Genomic DNA, 22,191 nt, shown 5'->3' with positions numbered 1-22,191 from the left:
CACACACACACACACACACACACACACACACACACACACACACACACACACACACACACACACACACACACACACACACACACACACACACACACACACACACACACACACACACACACACACACACACACACACACACACACACACACACTGGCTGAGGGGGGGATGGGGACATGCTCTCGAGTCTTAAGTCATCCACCCAGCCAACCAGCTCCCCTCGCTGAATAGACGCAGGATCGCAGAAACGCGAGGGGAGGCGCAACGGGCACGGAGCTGCTGGCTCTCTATATCCAGCGGCTCAGAGGCGCTCTGTCTCCATTCACTTCAGAGTCCCACACACTCAAGGACCTGTGCAGACTGCTGCAAGACACGCTCTGAATAGCAGCACTACCCGGACCACTTTCTCCCTTGTGGTTTTCTAAGAGGATCTGCTCGTTTGGATTATATTCTTCTAGGACTATTAAACGCTATTTTAGAAACAGTCGTTGGTTTAATTATAACAGCTGCGCGTCTTTTTTGATATTTCAGTGAATCGGACTTAAGTTTTAAACCTGTTTTGTAGATGGTGAAGGACAAGTGCAATGCGCTTCAGACTTGTCTCTTGGGATTGTCCCACTTTCGCCTAAGGAGCTATGTCGATCTGCCGCACTGATCTTGTTCAAGAGGACGCAGTCCAATGTGAATAACAAGAGTCAACTTCCAGCCTCTTCAGATTTTCACAGCTTCAAGCAAGTGCAGCACGGAGTCTGACTGAGCCCGCTGACACCCTGATTTCTGCCCCCGAGGGGATGGTTGTGGATCCTGTGGGGCCAGGAGCGATTCTGCGGCTCCTACAGAACAGCACATTTTTCTTGTTCGTGGTTAGATCTAAATTACAGGGAGATGAGACCCGCACTTTGTTACTTCCTGCTGTGGACGACGTACCTGCTGCTGGCCAGCTCTGAGGTAAAGTTAGCAGAGTCAGAGAGGTGCGGGGCCGGGTATTTCTGATCCCTGGTCACATACAGTGGTGCGAGGTTTTATTCCCGGGAGGGTCTAAAGTTCCCACAGAGCGTGCATTTTAACAACAGCTACACACACAACTAGGTGTGAAGAGAAGGAAACTCCTGAGCAATAGGTTTGGTCGAAATCCTGTGTATTAATGATAGGATTATGAGCCTGAACGCAGCATTTCTTTATTTGAATGAACCTGTAACCGTTTCAAGCGGTCTTTTCTAATATAATGAAAGGGTAGTTTAGACTAAGAGGCTATTATAAGAACAGTGTAAGATATTGATTTTTTTCTAGAGAACATGAGGGTCAGTGAAAACGCGCTTTTGAGAACCAAATCGCTCCTGCACTTGGAAGCATATCGCAGTTATTTTTGTCTTTTCAGCCAAATCTGTTTGTAGCCTGAGCCAACTGGGCAAACGTTTTGGTTGGGCTAAGCGCCTTCATGGGAACCGCTCCGGGCGATATAAATAGCCACTGTTCCTGTAAGGCAGAGCGCTTTGCTAAACTTGAGGTGCTTGCAAGACCGCAACAAGTGCAAAAGTGTCAAGCTACTGTTCACACGGGTTGACGTCAACCCGATCCGTTTAAAATTCACAATTGCTTAGAAATCAGGCGGATTAATGTAGCTTCACTTATCTGCATGGAACAGCATTGGTATAACAATAGCCTAAGTCATGTCGTCTTGGGGATCGATCCCTTTAGCGTACACTTTTTAATACAGCATCCAATTAATGATCAAGGCAGGAGATTTATTAAACACGTTTAATTTACATGACCATTGCTCTGCAAGTCATGTTTTGAATGGATACATTACAGGGAAATATAGCTTATACTAGGCTGATCTGGGTGCCAAAGTAAATCCTAATTAAAAAATAGATGATATATATCCCCCAGCCATACAGCTTTTCTCATTTCAAAAGTATAGCATAATTAATCAAAGGTAGGCGCCACCTTCTCTCCATGTGTGAGGAAATTGTTTGATAGTGGGTTAGATCTGCTCGTTGTAGTTGGCACATAGTTGCAATGTTGTTCTACAGTGATCTTTCTGGTAGTTGTTTAAACTCAGCACGTTTACTTATACAGGCAAACAATTCCACAAACGTTTTGCCACTGACCCGACACATCTCTAACCTTCATCTCTTGTTTATTTTTTCTGCCCCCCCGTCCCCCGTCCCATAGGAAGTGGAGTTTCCCCAGGAGCTGATAGACAGACTGTCCCACAGTGAAATCCACAGCATCAGCGACCTCCAGCGGCTACTGGACATTGAATCCGTAGGTAAATTCTGCCTCTTGATACTTTGATCAAAAGAACCACGTTATTTTTTTTAAATCCTGATGCCTTAGATGCTATTGTTGATGTGACAACACGCACCAAAGGGCGGTACTAAAAACAGCTGCACCATGATCAAATAAGCGGTAGGCTATGCCTGTAGAATCATAATCTGTTGTTGAATAACTTTTTAAAGATAGCCTTCTTTGTAGTACACTTTAATACTCCCTGGTATGGGGACTTTCCATATATATTTGCCCTTGTCAGGCAACATAAGATGAATGCCAAATGACTATTACATACATGTAAATGTATACAAAGGTCGAATCTAAAATAATAATGACTGGAAAGTATTGAACCTTTGTGGCTTTTTTATGTGCTGGCTGGATAGGTGAATAATGAGTAATAATTCATCATAGAATCAACCGATATGCTGCTAACATTAATGAATCCACTCGTGCCTTACAGCTGAAATAGAGTATGTAGGAGCAAGTCTTTGAGTGACATTTGATTAACAACTAGAGAATTCCAATCCTGGAGGTTTAGTGGATTAAAAAAACAAACAGGAATACTTGTTGTTTTGGACTTTCTGCTATGTACATTCATTAAAATGTAATCAGTAAAGTTTTAACTCCAAAGCACTGCCCAGGTGAGATCTGTGCCAAGTGCAGCCCTGGCGTGCGTGACAAAGCAATAACTGCAATAGGTGCGTCTACTGTACACATGTGACAAAGATGGACTTTCACTGGCAAGCATTTTTTATGCATATTCTTCAGCTGCCGCAATAAACTGGCTTTAAAGCAGCGAGACTGCCACATATGTTGCCCTGTAAACAGAGACAGCGGCTTGCAGGTCAGGCGGGTTTCTCCAGCTTCAGGTTCTTGGAGGTGCTGCTTCATCTGTGGTGGGGGTCCGGTCTGTCTCAGGCTGTCTTAGATTAAGTTACAGGGTGCGCTGGAAGAAGCTGTTTGCGTTCACATGAGACTCTATTTACACAGGCTCTGGCCATATATCAAATTCAGGGCTCTCCCTAAAGATTTGATGATGGAAATAGGTAATTACTAAATGTGCTTTAACCGTCCCAAATGATGTAAGCTACGTTACTGGTCATAGCTCATTAGTAGCCTCAACACTTAAATCCAGCAAAGGACCAGTCTTTCACTCAAGTATTCTCCTGTTTAACCACCCTGTTGCTTTTTTGATGGACGATTCAATTAGGACAAGTAATAGCTTGTGTGTTTTAATGTATTTAATTCACAATCAAACCAACCTGTACTCCACAACAGGGTTCACAGCACTTTATGCTGAGACCAGAATAGATCTCCACAGGGCCTCTAGCATGAGAAGAGGTGTTTATAATTGAATTAACATGTCTTTCTTCAAACAGAGGAATGTTTTGCAGGGTAACAGTAGTAGGCTGATTATTATTACGAGGACATAAATCTGTCTGACGGCCAGCTTGGCGGCCCAGGCCAGCCCATTAAAAGACCTTTGACGCCAGCCTAAGGGGTATTTTCAGAGCTTTTGTTGCAGATGGCCAGGACAGTAAAGCTACCAGTATAGGCTGACCTGTACATGGTAGCATTTCAACTAGGGAAGCGGAAAGGAAAGGCTTACATGAGGTGTTGGTTTAAACCTTTGAACATTTGCACCTGGAGGAACTAACACAGGAAATCCTCAATTATTTTTGTTTTAGTTACTATCATATTATTTTCTCATTATTTTATATTGCTGTCCCTGGAAGGATGACTTTATAATTCAGTTAGGAAGTATACGTGTTGGGATCATTGTTAGGCCTGCAGGGCTTATCTCGCGGCTGTGTGTTTCATTTAGTGCTGCTTTGCTCAGTCATGTCTATATACACACGTCCGGCGAGGATGGTGTCTGCAGCTTGACTGACAGATGAGATGACCCCACTGAAGTCTGCAGATGGCTGTCTGGCCCCTGAGGTGCTCCACTCCTCACTTTTTCTCCTCTCTATCCCAGTCTAACTCCCTCAGTGTCCCCCCGGCCTGCCTGCCTGCCCTTATCTCTCTCAGTGAAGGACTTTGACAGAAAGGGAACCTGACTCTTGGCAGGGGGCAGAGATTGAGGAGGGGGGGGGGGGGATTCTGGAGGTAGTGTTCCTGCTATACTTCACTCAGAAAGCCCGCACGTTGTTGTGCATCCTCCTTTGTTTTTTGTGGCAAGCTGGCACAAGGTGTTTACCTCCATTACAGTTGGCAGCATGTAACTGTTGACAATTCAGAAACAAGGAGGGGAGACAGAGTAAGAGAACTATGGAGGCACTTATCACAAGACGTAAACAACATGTTGGCTTATTGTACAAGTCGAGAATGAAAGAAAGAAGGAAGAGAGAAAGAGAGGAAGAGGAGCGAAGCAAGGGAGCCGAAGTCCTCAGTAAATGGATAGAGTCATTTAAAGTCATAAAAGCCTGATTCATGGCAAGAGACTGTCTCCTCTCTTTCTAGTCTCAGTTTGAAAAGTTATAACTGCTAAGTCATCTGGAACCAACAGTGGAGCAATCCCCTCAGACTTTCTATTGATACCTCTCATTATTTGTCTTTTCTTGCCTAATCACTCTGATTGTCTTTTCCCCCATGTTCCTCCTTTGAACGTTAAGAACACACTCAAAGAATGCTTCTTTTATTGTGCTGAGAAAGGACTCTGCAGTCTATAAAGGACTTCTTTATACCCTCCCTCTCTTTCTCCTGTCCGCTCTGACACAACCTATCTCTGGGTGGTCACTGGTGTGACACCCTCCCTCACTCCCATCCTCTTCTGACAGGGGGAGATGAAAAGAGGGATAGGTGTGGTGGAGAGAGGGACAGTGGGAGTTTTGTCTGTGACCCGTAGTGTTAAAAGGTCGTCAGGTAGGAACATCATCCAGCTGTAACAATGAGTCTATGTGACTGTGCAGACAGTGTGGGCGTGTTTGCACATTCATACAGTAAGGGTATGTGTCTACTGGCCTGACTGATGGATAGCTCTGCCCTTTAACACAAGGCCTCAGATGGAGTCAACACTTCCTTTCTGTGGACCTTTGGTTCTGGGTCGCTGGCTGTCTGACTGACGGCACCACAGGGTAGAAGGACAATTCCATCCACTCTCACTGAGGGTCAGACCTGGAACAAGAAGGCAACCTAAAGTAAATAAACAACCAGTCCCAGAGGTGGATCATGTATAGGTAGAGGAAATCCCTTCAGATGACTGGTCAGAGCACAAAGGAGCTGGATGAGGGAAAGTGTTTGCCTGTGGCTAAGCTTTGTTTTACTGGTGTACATTGGGTTTTGAAGGATAATCAGAGGAGTTGTGAGTGTGTCTTTATTTTTATTGTACAGGTGTATGATTGTGTCAGCCAGGTGGGTTGGTATGCTGTACCTACAGACAAGCAGACCCACCCACTTAGCAAACAGTCTGCTCTTAGGGAAAGGGCAGTGTGCTGCGAACATGCTTTATCGCTTTATAGCTCCTCTGGCACTCTTCTGTAATTCACCTCATATTCTGGGTGGGGACCAAAACAAGCAAGCTTTATCAGATGACCATGACTGTGAATAAGCTGAGCTGGCTATATTAGACTGGAGTTAGGGAGCCTTAAGGAGCTACCACTGTAGCATAACAAAACATGTACTTTTCCAAGCTGCTGAAAGATTGAAAAAGCAAACATTTTTAGGTAAATGAGAGACACAAAACCACTAATTAGGTGCAGGGATAATGGCAGCTGAGTACCACCTGTCAAATGGCCACTTTAGTCCACCGTGTGTCTGTGAAAGCTGGTTGTTTTTGAGGGAGCATGCTGACTCACCTGCGTCTACATACTTTATTCCTGCTGGGAAAGTTCAGCTAAATGAGTCAGTGAGGCTGACACACAAAGCTTGCAATTACATCCAGGTCTGTGTAATATGTGTCTCCTAACCGTACCGTGCATACTCTGTACTGTTTACCTCCATTTTTGACATCATCATGAACCGCAATGTTAGCCAGCAAGCACATTGAAAGGAAACCTATCCTTTCAGGGAATCAAAGCATGTGTTACATAAAACAAGCAGCCAGCAGGAAGTTACCGTCTCATTATGGTCTTGTGACTAACCATCACATTTTAAGCTGTGTATGGGGTATATAAAACATCAATACTGGATTACATCCAGTCTGTCCGGTGAGGCCTAGCAAGCCACCCACCACATAACACTGTTAAAGCTGCAGGGGTGGTCAACAGGCTCATGGTGTTGTGTTTGCTTCCTTCTTGTGTGTCATCATTAACGTGGCTGCCTTCTGTTTTGATGAGGTGCGGGAAACAATGTTATCGAGGAGCCCAAGCACCACAAGCACCACAACCCCCACAAGAACTACTCCCGTCAACATGGTTACTACAATGACCTGAAGAGCTCCCAGCTTCACAGCCGACGCAAGAGGAGCATTGGTAAGTCTGAATGAATACTATATGCTTAACTGTGCCACTTTAGAGTTTGCATGATGATTACATTTGGAACTGTATACATCACAACTTATTGCAGTGTCATACTGCCTAAAAATAACCTCTATCTCCCAACTGACGTTTGAGTTCCCAGGAGATGAAACAGATCACTTTACACTTAGATCAAACAAAGCTAATGGTTAGTGGCTTTTATATGGCCTTTTTGTGGATAAAAGAAACCCTAATGAAGATGTCTACCCAGTAGTTATGGCAATAAAGAAATCATGAGAAACCAGCCTGATGTGTGAGGTTGAAGAGGACGTCTGACACGAAGCCTTTTAATTGGCCACAGGGTTGCAGATCTAAGACACACGCGTCAGGAGAGAAATATATCCTTGAGCGTGGAAATTCCAGGCATTCAGGGCTCGAGTTGCAGCTCGCCTCGGCTCTCAGTCAGATTTCTTCATAAAACGCCACGCGGTACGATATGTGATCGAGGCGTGGAGAGAACCATGTCGTTTGCATTGTATGTGTTAGGACTGGCTGCGTGTGTTTCACATCCCTCCCAGCAGTTCAGCATTTAAAGCAACGCAGGGTAACGTGGCTGCTCGTATTTCATGTGTGCACACCATATCATAAGTGTATGACACCGTATACCGTTTTGGCAGCTGTCCACAAAATCCCTCACGTTCTGTGCATGCACATATCATCTTTACGATATAATGGTATCTTACTGTACGCTCTCTGTCACATCTTTAGGTTTGAGTGCCTGTCAGAGCATTACATCTGAAATGAATGCTTACTGCCTTCCTCTTTTCACAACGACCAACAGGGTCAAAGGTCATTCATAGATTTCCCAGTGGCGGACATAAAGGTTTTCTGGCCTAGTCACGCTGCATTAACCCCAGTGAGGGATCTGAACAAAGGAGCAGTTTCTTTCCGTCTCACAGACTTGATCCCAAAGCTCCTTAGTTGATATGAGATCAGCTTTTGGATAGCTTGTCTTCTTAACAGCCTTGAACGAGGTTGGGTGTGATCTGAAGTAAGACAAACAGCTCCCACATCAAGTGAGTCATCACATAATGATCAGTGAAGGAATGCATAAAGCAGCTGGGAGTAAAAAAGAGATTAAAACGATACATCAGCACAAGCATGCGTTCGGAAAAATGTGTCACCGAACAGTCATGCAGACCACGCACTAACTCCTCCTCCTGCCTGCTTTTCTTCCAGCAGAGGAGGCGGTCCCGGCGGTGTGTAAGACGCGGACGGTGATCTACGAGATCCCCAGGAGTCAGGTGGATTCCACTTCTGCCAACTTCCTGATATGGCCGCCCTGTGTGGAGGTGAAGCGCTGCACAGGCTGCTGCAACACAAGCAACATGCGCTGTCACCCTTCCCGTAAGCACCACCGCACCGTTAAGGTAAGACACACACACACACACACACACACACACACACACACACACACACACACACACACACACACACACACACACACACACACACACACACACACACACACACACACACACACACACACACACACACACACACACACACACACACACACACTCCAACAGGCGAGTTCATGCAAGCTTGTCGTGCCTATATCCTTACATTCTCTCCACATACTGCATTGCAAAGTTAAACACACAGTATCACAGTCACCTCATTAATTTCACAAATCTTTTACTCAAAAATCTCCATTGCTTTCCCTCTCACCAGGTAAGTAAACCATTTGAGAGGTAAGGTTGGGTTAACCTGCCTTTCTGTCACGCTCTTTTCCTCCACTGACTCCCTTTAGTTCAATCTACCCCTCTCCTCTGAGCCTCCTTGGCGAATACCCAAATGGTGTCCCCCTTACCTCCGCTGCCCCCTCCCTTCTCTCCTTCCATTACAGCCGATCACCACCCTCTCTCCTCATCACTCTATCCCATGTTTGGCGAGAAGCCAAAGCGGCTATGCCAGGAGGGAGAAGGAGAAGAAAAGACAGGGGACAGGAAGGGAGGGTTGTTAGCACCTTCAGCGAGGACATCTGTTGGAAGGGTTGACCAGATAGGGATGCTCCTTCCAGATAGGAGAGAGACTTCCTATTCCTTGAGAATACCTGAGTGTCATCGTCTATTTCTCAAGCATTCCTCTGCCCACCGTTTTATTCGGCCCTCTGTCTTTTCTGTAAGCAGAGAGCCTGGAGGAGACAAGGTGACAAAGAGAAGGAGAGAGGGATTGAAGGGGGTAGCACTGTTCTCAGAGGCTCTTTGGCATCGCTAGCTCGAAAACATGTCCTTCTGTTCAGGATCAGAAGAGACACCGTGGCTGGAGCTGCAGTATTTACACTACAGACTGTTAGCCAGTGCGCAGCTCTGTTTGGAGGTATGGGAGTTATGTGCTCTGTTTTGTAAGAGTAAGAGACAACCGGTGGATAAACAGGATAGCCTGGAACACTCTGGTTGTGTTTGTGTTTCTCTTTGAGTCTATCTCTGGACATTTTGTCTCTTTAATCATCGTGATCCATGGGCACTGGGACATCATGTCTTGAAGATGCCGCCTCAATATATACAGGCAGAGTAATAAAACAAATACCAACCCCGCCTGCCGTCTTCCTATCAGCACACGGACACAAGTCACGGAGATGTCAATATGGGAGGAATCTATTTTCTTTCAATCTTTTAGTTTTAGAGAAACAGTAAGAAGGCTATTGTAGGGCACAGGCACTGCATCCAGGGCAGAGGGTTTATGGTCAGAGATGCTGACTCACAGTGCAAGAGCTCTGTTATACAGCACAACCTTGTGTGTCTGTCTGTCTGCATGCAAGCGTGTCTTTTTCTCCATCTGCCAGACAGTCAATAGGAGCTCTGTCTGCTATTACAGTGACTCGGATGGATGGAGAGACAGTGATGACGCCGAGCAAGACACTATAAGGCTACTTTCAGCTATTGATGGAATGTTGTGTTCCATGCGACTTTGTCCGTGTCCCCCTCATGACACTGAGGACAAAATGAGCTCACAGACTTGAGAGGGTCCTTCAGGCGTGTTGGGCAGAGATTCATGAGGGGCGATTTCCATGTGGTTCCAGCCGCGGGCAAAGGGTGGGGGCCGAGAGGCGTCCCTGGAAAGGTCATTGGTCAGGGCTCTCCCCGGTCAGGAGACATTCACCACATTGTGTGAGAGAAACATTGTCTGAGGCCAAGTTTTTTTCCTGTCTGTCCTCTCAGTGGTCTGAATAGGGGTTCAGTTTGGGCTTCTCCCTCCATTTATTAGAAAGCTAAAAATGTTGCCCGTGTACCCTCGGCCTGACTTGTTTTCCTTCTGCTAGCCAAGGATGGGAAAAGAACACATTCACTGTGTGTTTCTTTCCATCTCATGCCACTATGCATTTGTCCAAATTCACCTTTATTTATTTATTCCCCCTCTTCTGTTTCTCTCACTCTTTCCTTTTTTATGGACCCAAAAGAAGAGAACGGGTCTGTGCAGGCCCTGTACTGTACAAGCCTGTCCTGTTCAGTGGCTGGGTAATAAAAAAAAAGCCTACTTTAAATAGGACTAGCCTGAGGGAGGAGAAGGGGCAGATCTTAAAGACACTCTCGGTCTCCATATCCCTCTCTTTTCATTCTTTTGCATTTCTATTAAACCTATTTTGGTCCAACACTGTCATAGGTCTGTATATAAATCTTGATTTGCATGTGTGGGTGGCATTTACATTGTTGCTTTTGTTTATTCCACATGTCTTACCATGGGAAGGTCACAGTAACTGAGAATGGTGTAGTGATAAAAGCCATTTATAGCAGGTTTGGTATTCATCAAGATTAAGTGGAGAGTTAACGATGGAAGGAGAGACAGAACGTTGGGGAAACAGAGGGGAGAGGCAGCCAGAATTCTTAATGAGTTTTTGTGAGTTCAGACTCTATCATCCCAGCATTCCTTTAACTCCTCCTTCAACCTTATCCCACCTCCTTTTGCACTTTTACTCCCCAAAGCGCAGCATCTTGGCGCTCCCCTTTTTTCTTCCATCGAAGTAATTTCTTCTCATTTCTGTTTTGTCTTTGAAAGCTTGCAGAACATTTTGGCCATTTTGCCAGTGTTTCTATAAATTATTCTTCTTAGTCAAATCTAGAATCTATGAAAATAAACTTCAAAATTGGCATATTATTGGTGTTTTGCTGGCATAAGACAACCTCTCTGAACTCCCTTTTTCTCTGTTGGTTGTTAAACTTTCATCTCCCTTCTCTCATACTCTCTCTTGTCTTTTTATCAATCCCTTCTCTTGTATTCCTTGTTCTTCCTCCTCACATCTTCCTGTCTGTCTGCTGACAGCTACAGCTGTGTCTAGTACTTCTAAAAGTTTTTTCAGGCACTTTTTGCCCAGAGTCTTGCTAAACGAACAAACTCCTAAAACAACATGTGGTTTTGGAAAGTCAGGACTTAAGAGACTAGTATACAAGGTGTTTCTGTGATAACATGAGAGTGAGGCAGCAACATTTGACGTGTCTGCGCATTCTTTTGCACACTATTCCTTGTGCGTATGAATGTGTGTGAGTGTCTGTGTGTGAATCTTAATGCCTCTCTGTTTGTTCTTGCTATGGGGCTGATTAAACAGCCCATGACACAGGCAAAGAATGGAGCTGTCACTCATCCTCTCACTCATTAACTCTTAAAGCTTCTGCAGTACATGTGGTCTCTCTGTTCATGATATTCATTCACAAACCCTCATGAGCAGACACAGAAACTATCCCATTTTATATTTGAGATTACGTTTTCTAGGACATCCTAAGGTTTTCTTGCACAAAATGTACAGGAGGTCATATTTTAGAGTTCTTGACAATATGGAAAATGAAAAGAAAGAGAGAAGAGAAGTTGATAAAGCACTATTAAAGTGTTTTTGTTGTAAATGGCATTTAGATGTTCTAATTTAACATGTACCATTAAAAAAAGCCAGACATGAGAACCAACCCTTTTAATTGGCTTTATGTGGCAGCCTAAATCTAATCAGTATGGCATCATTTGCCAACAATAATGTGCAGTTGATTTCATTTGGTTTGGTTTAGCTACTGGAAAGTTTTGATGGCCATTGAAGCAAATGTACAAGTATTTTCAGGGGTCAGAGAAGGTCATGAGTGCACATCTGTGTAAACCAAAGTAGGAGATTGTGTGTGTGTGTGTGTGTGTGTGTGTGTGTGTGTGTGTGTGTGTGTGTGTGTGTGTGTGTGTGTTAGAGAGAGTTCTCTATGTTATGGTACATAAACTGGCCCACCGCAGTGCGGGGACAAGGCCATTTGTGTGAAGCGGCAGCAAGAGGAAGACGGGCCACAGAGTAATGAAGTGTTGATGGCCGCTGGATCAAAGTGGAGGCTGACAGAGGCCAGGCGGATATAGCCACAGTGCTGAGTGTGGGGGTCCACACATCTCCCTGCACTGGCCCTGGCCCCGACCCCATCACACACACACACACACACACACACACACATACACACACACACACACACACACACACACACACACACACACACACACACACACACACACACACACACACACACACACACACACACACACACACACACACACACACACACACACACACACACACACACACACACACACACACACACACACTGACAGCTACCTCAGCGACAGTGGGTCAGGTCCGGGTGTTGGGGGAAGCAGTAGCTGTAGCCCTGCGGTTATGTGGGACCCTGACTTACGGGGTGTTTCATAAATAAAAGACAGTGTGACGGTGATACAGTGAGCATGATTTATGATCATCTGAGGGGTCCTGTGGATTACGTGAGTGGGGGTTATATGGGAATGAAGGGGGCCCCCTGTTTGAAGTCCTTTGCAGCTGTGAATTATTTTTCCCTTTGATTCACTCAGCTCTTCTACTAGATGAAGCATAAGGTGAGTGAGTTTGTATGTGTGTGTATAAATGTGTGTGTGGTGTGCACGGCGGGGGTTGCCGGGCGGGTCAGAGACCATGGGAGCGTCCTGAATACGCCGGAATTTGGAGAGTTTGGTTTCTGCCACAGCGGCTGGAGTGTATCAGCTTTAGCAGGAAAAGTAGCAGCCTTATTTTAATCATATTTTAGTTCATTTCTGTATTTTCTTTCACTCCTCCTCTCCTGTCCTCCCTTTCGCTCTTCCCCTCTGACTTCATCCTCCCTCTCCACCTCTCTTCTCCGCTCAGTCTCGGAGTCTGATTGTCTGTTATGTGAAATAGTTGTTCACTCCCTCCTCCACAGAGCCATCTCCCACTCTCTAATTTGTAACGTCTTTCTCATATTGTTCTATAAACTCATCCTGAAAAGTAATGGGGAAGATTATACACCTTTGAGCTCTTTGATATTTGATATTTAATGATGGTTATTTTGGTCTCTGAGGGGAAGGGAAGCACAACACACGATTTGGTCAGAGCAAGATAGACGCTCACATCCAGAGAGGTGGGGGGAGAGTGGTTCCATGAAATGTCTTTATGGCATTGCAGGCCAGTGCCTGATGTGATAAATGCCCTCCTTGCTTCCTCTCTTCTCCACACACGGCCTGTGATAACCCCGTCCACGGCAGTGTGTTTGTATTGTGGGGGTGGGGGGTTGAATCAGAGGGCAGCAGCAGGTTTTCTCCGCTGTCTGATGTTCAGTCTGGGGTTTGCCCTTCTCCCTCTGCCGATCATCCTGCCTTTGTCCAAGTGTCATTTTGACTGTTCTTGATTTCAGACAGACATACCGAACGTTTCTTTACGTTCCTCAAACTTGCTCAGAGTTGTAACATCTCAACAAGAGCTCTTTGTTTGCAGGGCATAGTCTCTTGGGGCTCCTTGCTCCTGATAAATGAAATGCCACCCTACTCTGCCTCATTTCACCCCTCCATTCTCCATTAACACACATACATTCCTATTTATTGTTGCCTGTTCCAGTTCATGAAGGCTTGCGGTGCACATCCCCAACCCTGATGTGTTTTCCTTGGAAAGCCAGAGGAAAACTTTCCCCTCCATCATGCTCTCATCAGTGCTCGGTGCTAAGGGAATTCTCAATTAGCCCGACCGGGACAATCGGCTCCACGCGGAGCGCTGCGTAGACACTGAGGACAAACCAAAGGGAGTGCACCTTCCAGAGCCCCCTGCCTCACCCCAATCCTGTGGATCGGATATCATTCGGGGGGGGCTCTTTCTCAGGGCCCCAGATTTCTAGGGAGTTAAGTTTGGTTTGATTTATGCAAAGAGAATGTGGGGCCCCTTGTCGTCGCATGGGGTCTCTTTCTGATGTATTTTTGAAGTCATTGACTCTGCAGAGGATAGGAAGCCAGTGTTCTGCCTGTGTGGCGGAAAAGTGGCTCTAAATGGAGGAAGGGAGAGTTAAATATGGATGTAAAGTGGAAAGACAACCTTTCATGTAGCGTCAACATTTTCTCCTAGCACAGGAAACAGGATAGAAAGAGAAAGAGAGAGTGTTGACAAAGTGGGCAGTGCAGTATTAGAGCACAGTTATACAGGAGAGTGTGTGTGTTTTTTGTGTGTGTCCTGCAGGGAGTGTTTCTAACCCTGCTGTGTGAGGGGCAAGGAGACAAGCCTACCGCTGGGCCTCTCATCAAGGGGGCCCATCGCTTTATCCGTCTGTCAATAGCTGTTTGTTTGGCCAGAAGAGTTTGGGTATGCATGTGTGTGTTAGTCATTAGGATCAGCCTCAGTAGTAAGTGTCAGACATTGCTGAGTCTTTTAGCTTCTCGCTGGCTGCTACTGAACCCCCCCCCCCCTAGCTCACAGATTCCCGAAACCAGTGACAGCAGAGTCGTCCCAAGAGACAGCTGCATGTTCCATCTCTGAGTCAAAGCATTTGACTCAATATTAGATAAGTGGTTTCCTGGGACTTTCTTGGGAATTATTGTCATTCCGTGATACTGTCTGCACATTTGGTAGATAACATCAAACATTTGATAACTTTTCTATCTGTCCTGTCAGCTTTAGTGTAATAAAGTTCCTCAGTTAGTAGGCCAGAAACTAAATGTTAATAGGTAACACTTGAATGTCATCTAATGATGGTCATGATCATGGTCAGTCCTCCCCCTTCCTTAAATAGCACCCTCTGTTTGCGCACGCACGCACGCATGCACACACACACACACACACACACACACACACACACACACACACACACACACACACACACACACACACACACACACACACACACACACACACACACACACACACACACACACACACACACACACACACACACACACACACACACACACACACACACACACATACACACACACACACACACACACACACAGATACACACACAGACGCACACTTTTTTCCTAATGAGAGTGATGGTCCACCTTCCTGCGCAGAGTTCCTGCATGCTCTCCCTCCCTCTCTCTCTTTCTCTCTCTGTCAGGGCCCGATAACAGCAACCCAGACACCATTGTCCTCTGTTTGCTCGCTGCATACCTTCTCTGCTTGCTTACCCTCTTTTATATTCCCTCTCTTCTTTCTCTTTCTCTTCTGCCCATGGAAAGAAACTGTTGCAACGGAGCGGCTGGTAAACCCCCCCCCCCCCGGTCCCTGATTTCAGTTTTAGACTCCCCAGATGACCCTCAAGCCTTAGTTACAGTGCTGACATGAGGCAGCTCAAGCTGTGCGAATGTGAACAATATACTTTGTTTTATCAGACAGAGATTGGTATGTTCGTTTGTCTGCATGACTAATTCACCACCGAGAGCCAGCCTTGGCGGTGTGCCATCACAGGATGGAGGAAGAAAGCCTCTCATCAGTTTTGGCCTTCGTCTGTTCATGTGTGAGCCTCATGCTGTCTGCAAAATCGTGTTGTTCATAACACCAGAGAGCGCTGGGAGATTGTCGGCCAATATCCTCTCTCGTGCAGCGACCAGGAAGATGGGTGAAGCAGGGGATATTGTTTCCATGTGGCCCCCAGGCCCTCAGTGGTGGATGAGAAGGTTACCTGCCCTTGGCACTCACATCAGAGAGGGAAAAGCATGTAGCCACCTCCCCTGAGTTACACAACAAGATCATCATAACCTCCACGCAACCTTCCCTATTCAGCTTTCATCTAAGCTTTAATCAACATAGCCTATTCAAACCCCCTCCGAGGATTGGTCCTTTTCATTTCTAGATATTTGGTGGGAAGTGGGGGTCAGCCCTGTTGTGTTAAACTGAGAGGGTGTTAGCTGGACTGAAGGATAGGAATTCCTGCATTGCTTTAGTGTTTGTTAGATTCAAAGGGCTGCTTTATGGGGTTCTACTGCTTAGATGAAACTATGTAAGCTGTATTTCTTGCGTTGACATGTTGAGCAACACTTTCCCTAGCCCATGAGATGCATTAATGTGGTTTATAAGCAGCCTACATGTCGGAACAGGGCGAGGGCGTTTAGGTGTGTGTCTGTCTGGATGTGGATGCTCCAGGCCTGGAGCAGGGGGGGATCTCCCAGCCTCTCTTCTCCTGCCAGGGTAAACCTTCCCTGGGCCTTAGGGCGTATACCGCTCCCCCCTATCCTCCATCTCTCCTCTCCCATTGTTTGAACTTGCTTGGACAGGGTCATACTCTCCATTCAGTATTTACACACCTGATCAACAGCACATACAGCACAGCGAGCGGAACCCAATGCATCAGCCCCTGAGGAATGCTGCCGTCACACTTCAAACACGACAAGGCGAAGCGATGGCTGGTGTTTTTTTATGAATCGGTTAATGAAAGACTCATCAGTCACAGTGCTACGCCTCCCGCTGTTAGCGAATGGGCAAAGAGTGTGTGCATTCATTGAGGACACACAGCGAAGAGTAATGATGGCGCTGGAGATGGCTCTGTAGCTAACCGTATCTCTCTTCCTCCCTTCAGGTAGCAAAGGTGGAGTACGTGAGGAGGAAACCCAAGCTGAAAGAGGTCTTTGTGCGGTTAGAAGACCATCTGGAATGTGTGTGCACGTCGCAACATCACGTTGTGGAGCACTCAGATGCAGAAACAGGTAAATATGACCCTTAAAGTTATGAATATCTCCTTTTTACGTAATTACAAATAGTCTCCAGAAAAAAACTGAGGCTGAGTTTGGTGCCTGAGAACCCCCGTCACCCCTATATCATCATGCATCATCCTGCTTACCTGCCTTCCTCTTGTCTGTCTGACGGTCTTTCTCTCTCTGTCTGGCTCTTTGGCTTTGCACTGGATGACCTTTTTCTATGATAGCTTCCAAACAGGCAGACACACCTGTGAACTGGCCTGCTATTGCAAAACTGTAAAGCTAGTGCGTTTGTGCCTTGTGCCTTGTGCCTTGTGTGTGTGTGTGTGTGTGTGTGTGTGTGTGTGTGTGTGTGTGTGTGTGTGTGTGTGTGTGTGTGTGTGTGTGTGTGTGTGTGTGTGTGTGTGTGTGTGTGTGTGTGTCTGTGTGTGTGTGTGTGTGTGTTTTAAGGGAGTGTGTCCAAAGGCTGCTTGGCATGACAGCAGGTAAATCCGACAGTGCCTTGATCTGAAGCCTTTCTCTCCCTGGGAGCAGATAAGCGCTGATGTGTGCTGATAAGGCATCTGAAGTATTTATAGTGTGTCATATCTTTGCACTCTCTGCTTCTGTCCCAGGGCTGTTGTGCCTCTCTCTGTATCATAAACCCTGCTTCTTGCTCTTAACCCTCCTTCCTATCCACCCTTCCCTGACTTTGTGTTTTCAGGCCACCGTAGGGCTAAAGGTAAAAAAAGGAAACCTAAAAAGCTAAGGCCCAGCAAGGATTTATTGGCGACATAATAAAGTTGCACTCAATACCCAAAGTCCACTGGAGAGCTGTGAAGTGAACAGGTAGGACTTTAGCACCACAGAGTCCTGTCACCTTTTAGGCACTGCAATGGCCCAATTAGGGCATAAGGGGGCCTGCCAATCACCTTCACCAATCACATCACAGCCAATCAGTGTGAGAAGAGGGAGGGCTAAAGGGCCAAATGCTGCATGCTGATTTTGTGTTGCCTGCTAAGCATGCCCACCGCAAACAAATGGTTTTTGTCACAGTGTTGTGCTTGCTATGGTTGTGTGCACTGTTTTGGTTTTGTTATACAGTAACACCCACTGTATGTCATTGTCTGTTTCACTGCTTAAAGATCACTTTTGCTTTATTTTGTTATCATAAAAGTGTTCTTGCCCATCTCTCTGTCTTTTAAACATGATGACACATATGCACATATTTTTACTTGACATAATGACGGCTGGTCTGATCACGGACCAGAAATGTGGAGGATCATGATTCATAATATTGTGGGTTTTGTGTCTGTTGTGTCAAGTTATTCAAAATGCATGAACACAATTATGGCACAACACGTATTTAAATTGGATGTCTTGTCCGGATGAAACCCTTGTGCTGTTATGTGTAAAATTGGGGTACTAACGTCAGCTTTCTCTTTCTCACAGTGGACGTGAGGTGAGACCAATCAGAACAAGGGACTTCAGCGTGGGAGGGACCTAAATAGTGGATGCCACCAACAGGACACCTGCTCTGTCCTTTTCCCCATTGCCATGCAACCTTTGTTTTAAAAAAACATTTTTTTTTCTGCTAAGACAACAGACTGAAAAAAAGACAACAGACACAAATAAACCATACCAAAGGTGCTTTGTTAAAAACAGTAACCAACAGTGATGATGACTTCCTCTGTGGTACGCCACCTAACCGACAACTGAACCCTGCCGCTGATTAAGAGAGAAAGATGCTGTAGCCCGGGCAAGGCAGGAAGAGGCCGAAGGGAGATGATGAAAGGGATTTGTGTTGAACATTTGAGATTTTCTTTGAAGAAGACACACTACAGAAATGGCTATGAAACTGTTGGATCAAGCCTTGGTGGGAATCTGGTGCACAGACTCCAAAACGGCGGTGGATGACCTCCAGCTGGGCAACATTTAAGTGCCCTGCCCTGTTTAAATGACTTTTTTCATACATCGTAAGAAAAAAAGAGAGATATAGGAACAAAAACATTGGAAAGAGAGAAATAGAGAGACACATGGAGGTGTTTGCTTTTTCAAAAGACTCAAACATTTTTTAGTATTTGGATGTTTGCTCTGATTTAAGAGGAGATCTTCTCCGAGACCCTTGAGATCTGTGACTTTGCCCACTCTGCTATGTACAGTTAAATTTGAAAAGGACGATGCGCCGCTACTTACAAACTATTTATATGTGTGGCCGTTTGCCTTCTATCTCTTCCAGTACAAAATAAATAACAAAAAATATGTTTAAATGATTTTGAAGACATGCAAGAATTCAGGTTTTTGTAACCATCAGTTTCACAATCTCAACGTCATTTGTTTTTTTTAGTCAATGTCATTGTTGTCATCCATGTTTCTTATTATATTACAGTATATCTGAATGATGTCAAGTCTTGTAAATGGTTTGGATATATGTATGAAAGGAGGAGATGTGAGAGTCAGTACAGGAAGATGCTTTATTTTTGTTATGAAATACATTAAGCTTACTTATATCCGAGCAGGAATTATGCTTATTTCTTTTGTTGTGGTTGAATGCCTGTATTTAATCCATTGGAAGAGATGCAAAAATGTGGGCAGGGGGGTAAGATAGAAGTGGGTCTGCCAGTGTTTGTTGCATCAGAGGCGTGAAGACACAAACATGGCAAATATGTTACAAGTGGCATTTCACAAAAGCTTTCATACAGCACATTTAACTGGAGCAATTATTGTGCACCTGAATCATATCCTAACCAATAATGAGTTAGGATAGACATATTTTTTCTCTTACACAAGCCTTAATCGAACCCATTACACTCTGAACACTGATAAGAAAGATTCCTGCCCGCTCTGCTTAGCAACCACACATGTTTTTCACGCAATGAGCAAAGTCCACCTTAAAGAGGGAATGAGCAAGCAAAGCAAATCGACAAGCGCATGAATGGGTTCCTTGTTTGGTTAGGCCTTACTCCTCTGTTGACAGGAGAACAAATCTCAGATCGTTACACCCTGTGAAGGTACTCACACCTTATACCGCCACATACCATGGGGACAGATGATGATGAGTGCTCTGAAGCAGCCTGAAAACAGTACAGTGCTGACCCGAACCCGTGCCCCTATGGAGCAAACAATAACTTCCCTAACAGTTCCCTGTAACGGTGACAAATGTGTAACCAGGCCAACACAGTACAACAACAACTGTCAGACAGTGTTCAAATGAGGAAATGAAAGGCGAGAGAGTGATTAGTGCAAGTCAAAAGATAATGTTTAAAAGAAAAGATGGCAGATTTCTAACACACACACACACACACACACACACACACACACACACACACACACACACACACACACACACACACACACACACACACACACACACACACACACACACACACACACACACACACACACACACACACACACACACACACACACACACACACACACACAGCTTAACTAGCTATCAGTTTATTGGTGCTATATTTATAAGGCTGATGTTTCATCACATTTACATTACTGTAAGATAGTGTTCTCAGTTAAGGGACCACGCTTAAAGTTATTTGATTAAAGACAATACCATTCCCCTATCTCTAAGCGTTCATTACTTTTTTTTTAGGACTTTCCTTGAATAAAGACTTCAATAATCATAATTTATATATTTATGTTTTCAACAATAAATATATTTCTGGCTAAGGAATTGTTCACTGAATGTTGAGTCCCATAATTTGTATGTGTTGTATCTAAGGATGGTGTATAGAACAATATGTCATGCAGCACTAAACACACTGAGAGCACAACATTGGGTTTTGAAATAAGAATTAAGTATGGGCATAATCTTAAACTGAACAGTAGCCTGTAAGAAGAGCGAACAACTAAGCGACCCCCCTGCATAAACAAATCCATACCTGTGTCTTTATTTCTGACACACTTTATAAAGGTTTTATCGAAATAACGGATACTATTCAGGAATGTAAAACGTATATAGATTATGTGAGTCAAAAAGAATGTAATCCACATGTGTTGGTGCTGCAAGAGGCTCGACAGAAGCTGGATGTGAAGGTGGTTTATACAGGAAATGTGAGCTTTTCGCGGCTTGAAGACTGAGCAGGAGCTGGGCTTTACTCCACGATCTACTCGCAGCAGACGGTAGGTGCTGGGGGCTTTATTACTTTTCCCTGAGCAGCTCACCCTAATCCCAGGGCTAAGGGACATGAAAGTCTCCCTCCTCTGAAGACAGGCAAAACATGAAAGAGAGAAAGGATCAGAGAGACACCAGCTCTGCAAGCCAGTGGAACGGGATCAAGTGAATAAAGTAAAGATAAAAGGAAGAGCCGAGGCCTGATTGATTTTATTGTTTTTTATCTGACATTCACAACTTCATTCACAAGCATGAAGGGGGGGGGGGGGGATTGAAGAGTCAGTATAGCGTGCGCAGTGTATTGGTTAAAAGAGAGCAATATGTCACGGTGGGGAAAGAGGGTGGAGCACAGGAGAGAGGGGAGAGAATACCCCGAGGAGTGAGAGTGCAAGGGAAAGAGAGTGGGGGGGAAAGAAGAAAAGAGGGGATGAAGTGGACTCAGGATGTGGGTAATCGGCACCACAGCAAGAAGGGCCAGACAGGGCAGCACTAAGTGGACATGCTTTCATAAACAATGCCAGAGGGGGATGAGGGGCAGACAAGGTGTGAAGAGGGCTGCTGAATAGGCTGTGTGTGTGTGTGTGTGTGTGTGTGTGTGTGTGTGTGTGTGTGTGTGTGTGTGTGTGTGTGTGTGTGTGTGTGTGTGTGTGTGTGTGTGTGTGTGTGTGTGTGTGTGTGTGTGTGTGTGTGTGTGTGTGTGTGTGTGTGTGTGTGTGTGTGTGTGTTCAGATGAACAATACAAAGGAGGTCTCCCAGTGTGAAACATGGACCACTGGAATTTTGGGCTCTTGCGGAGGGCAAACTGTGATTTGACTACCCACAATGCCCAGGGTCAGAGTTCAGGGTTCAGGGGTTGTAGGGGGGTGCTGTTGCCAAGTGGCGGATGCATTTTAAAAGCTTTAATTATCTCTTCCCATTTCCATGTTTACTGTAAATAAATGCTGCTTTTCTAATTGAATGTATTTGGCCAATGTTGTCCTTATGTTATTTCACCTATCTTATTTGATATAAAACGGATGTTGATGGATGTTTGTTTAAAATACCCTCAGAATCTAACTCGACTACTTCCTTCCCAGATTACAGATCTCGTAACCTTTGCTATTTTACTTACACCCCTCTCTTCCCTCTCCCATCCTCCCCTTCCCTCTTCCCCTCTCGGTCGCCCTGTTATGTTTCTCCTCTCTGCCCCAACCTGTGGCCTCTGGGTTTTGAGGAAAGGCAGAGGACGCCTTTGAAGATGGCGACAGCGAAGTTTGTACGGGGCCACAGCCATGAATGCACGTCTTTGTCCACCTCTCTCTCACGTCTTCATATCCTGCCCCCACTACACTCCTCATCCTCGCTCTGCCCCCCACAAACTCACACGGACACGCTCATGCCCTCGCCGGGGCCCCTATTGCACAAATGACCCCGCTAATTATGTATTTAAGGTAT

General features: G+C 45.4%; 1 protein-coding gene across 3 annotated transcripts; it reads left to right on the top strand.

Annotated features, from left to right (window-relative positions):
• Positions 1 to 261: 261 nt before the first annotated feature.
• Positions 262 to 19,140, top strand: pdgfab (platelet-derived growth factor alpha polypeptide b). 3 transcript variants are annotated; one of them, XR_013801675.1, is made up of 7 exons: positions 262 to 945; positions 2,173 to 2,269; positions 6,549 to 6,683; positions 7,911 to 8,098; positions 16,529 to 16,655; positions 17,350 to 17,474; positions 18,078 to 19,140. XR_013801675.1 is itself a non-coding variant. In XM_079644843.1 (6 exons), exons 1-6 carry the CDS (start codon positions 883 to 885, stop codon positions 18,089 to 18,091), a joined length of 627 nt encoding a protein of 208 aa, XP_079500969.1. In that variant the 5' UTR covers positions 281 to 882; the 3' UTR covers positions 18,092 to 19,140. The 3 variants fall into 3 exon arrangements, 1 of the variants encoding a protein (XP_079500969.1); XR_013801676.1 differs by having other exon boundaries at positions 271 to 945; positions 7,908 to 8,098; XM_079644843.1 differs by lacking the exon at positions 17,350 to 17,474 and having other exon boundaries at positions 281 to 945; positions 7,908 to 8,098.
• Positions 19,141 to 22,191: the final 3,051 nt, after the last annotated feature.

The sequence above is a fragment of the Notothenia rossii genome (assembly GCF_949606895.1).
Source record: "Notothenia rossii genome assembly, chromosome: 8".
Classification (NCBI taxonomy): Eukaryota; Metazoa; Chordata; class Actinopteri; order Perciformes; family Nototheniidae; genus Notothenia; species Notothenia rossii.
Note: the sequence above shows the minus strand (reverse complement) of the source record. Positions and strands in the feature narration are given on the sequence as shown.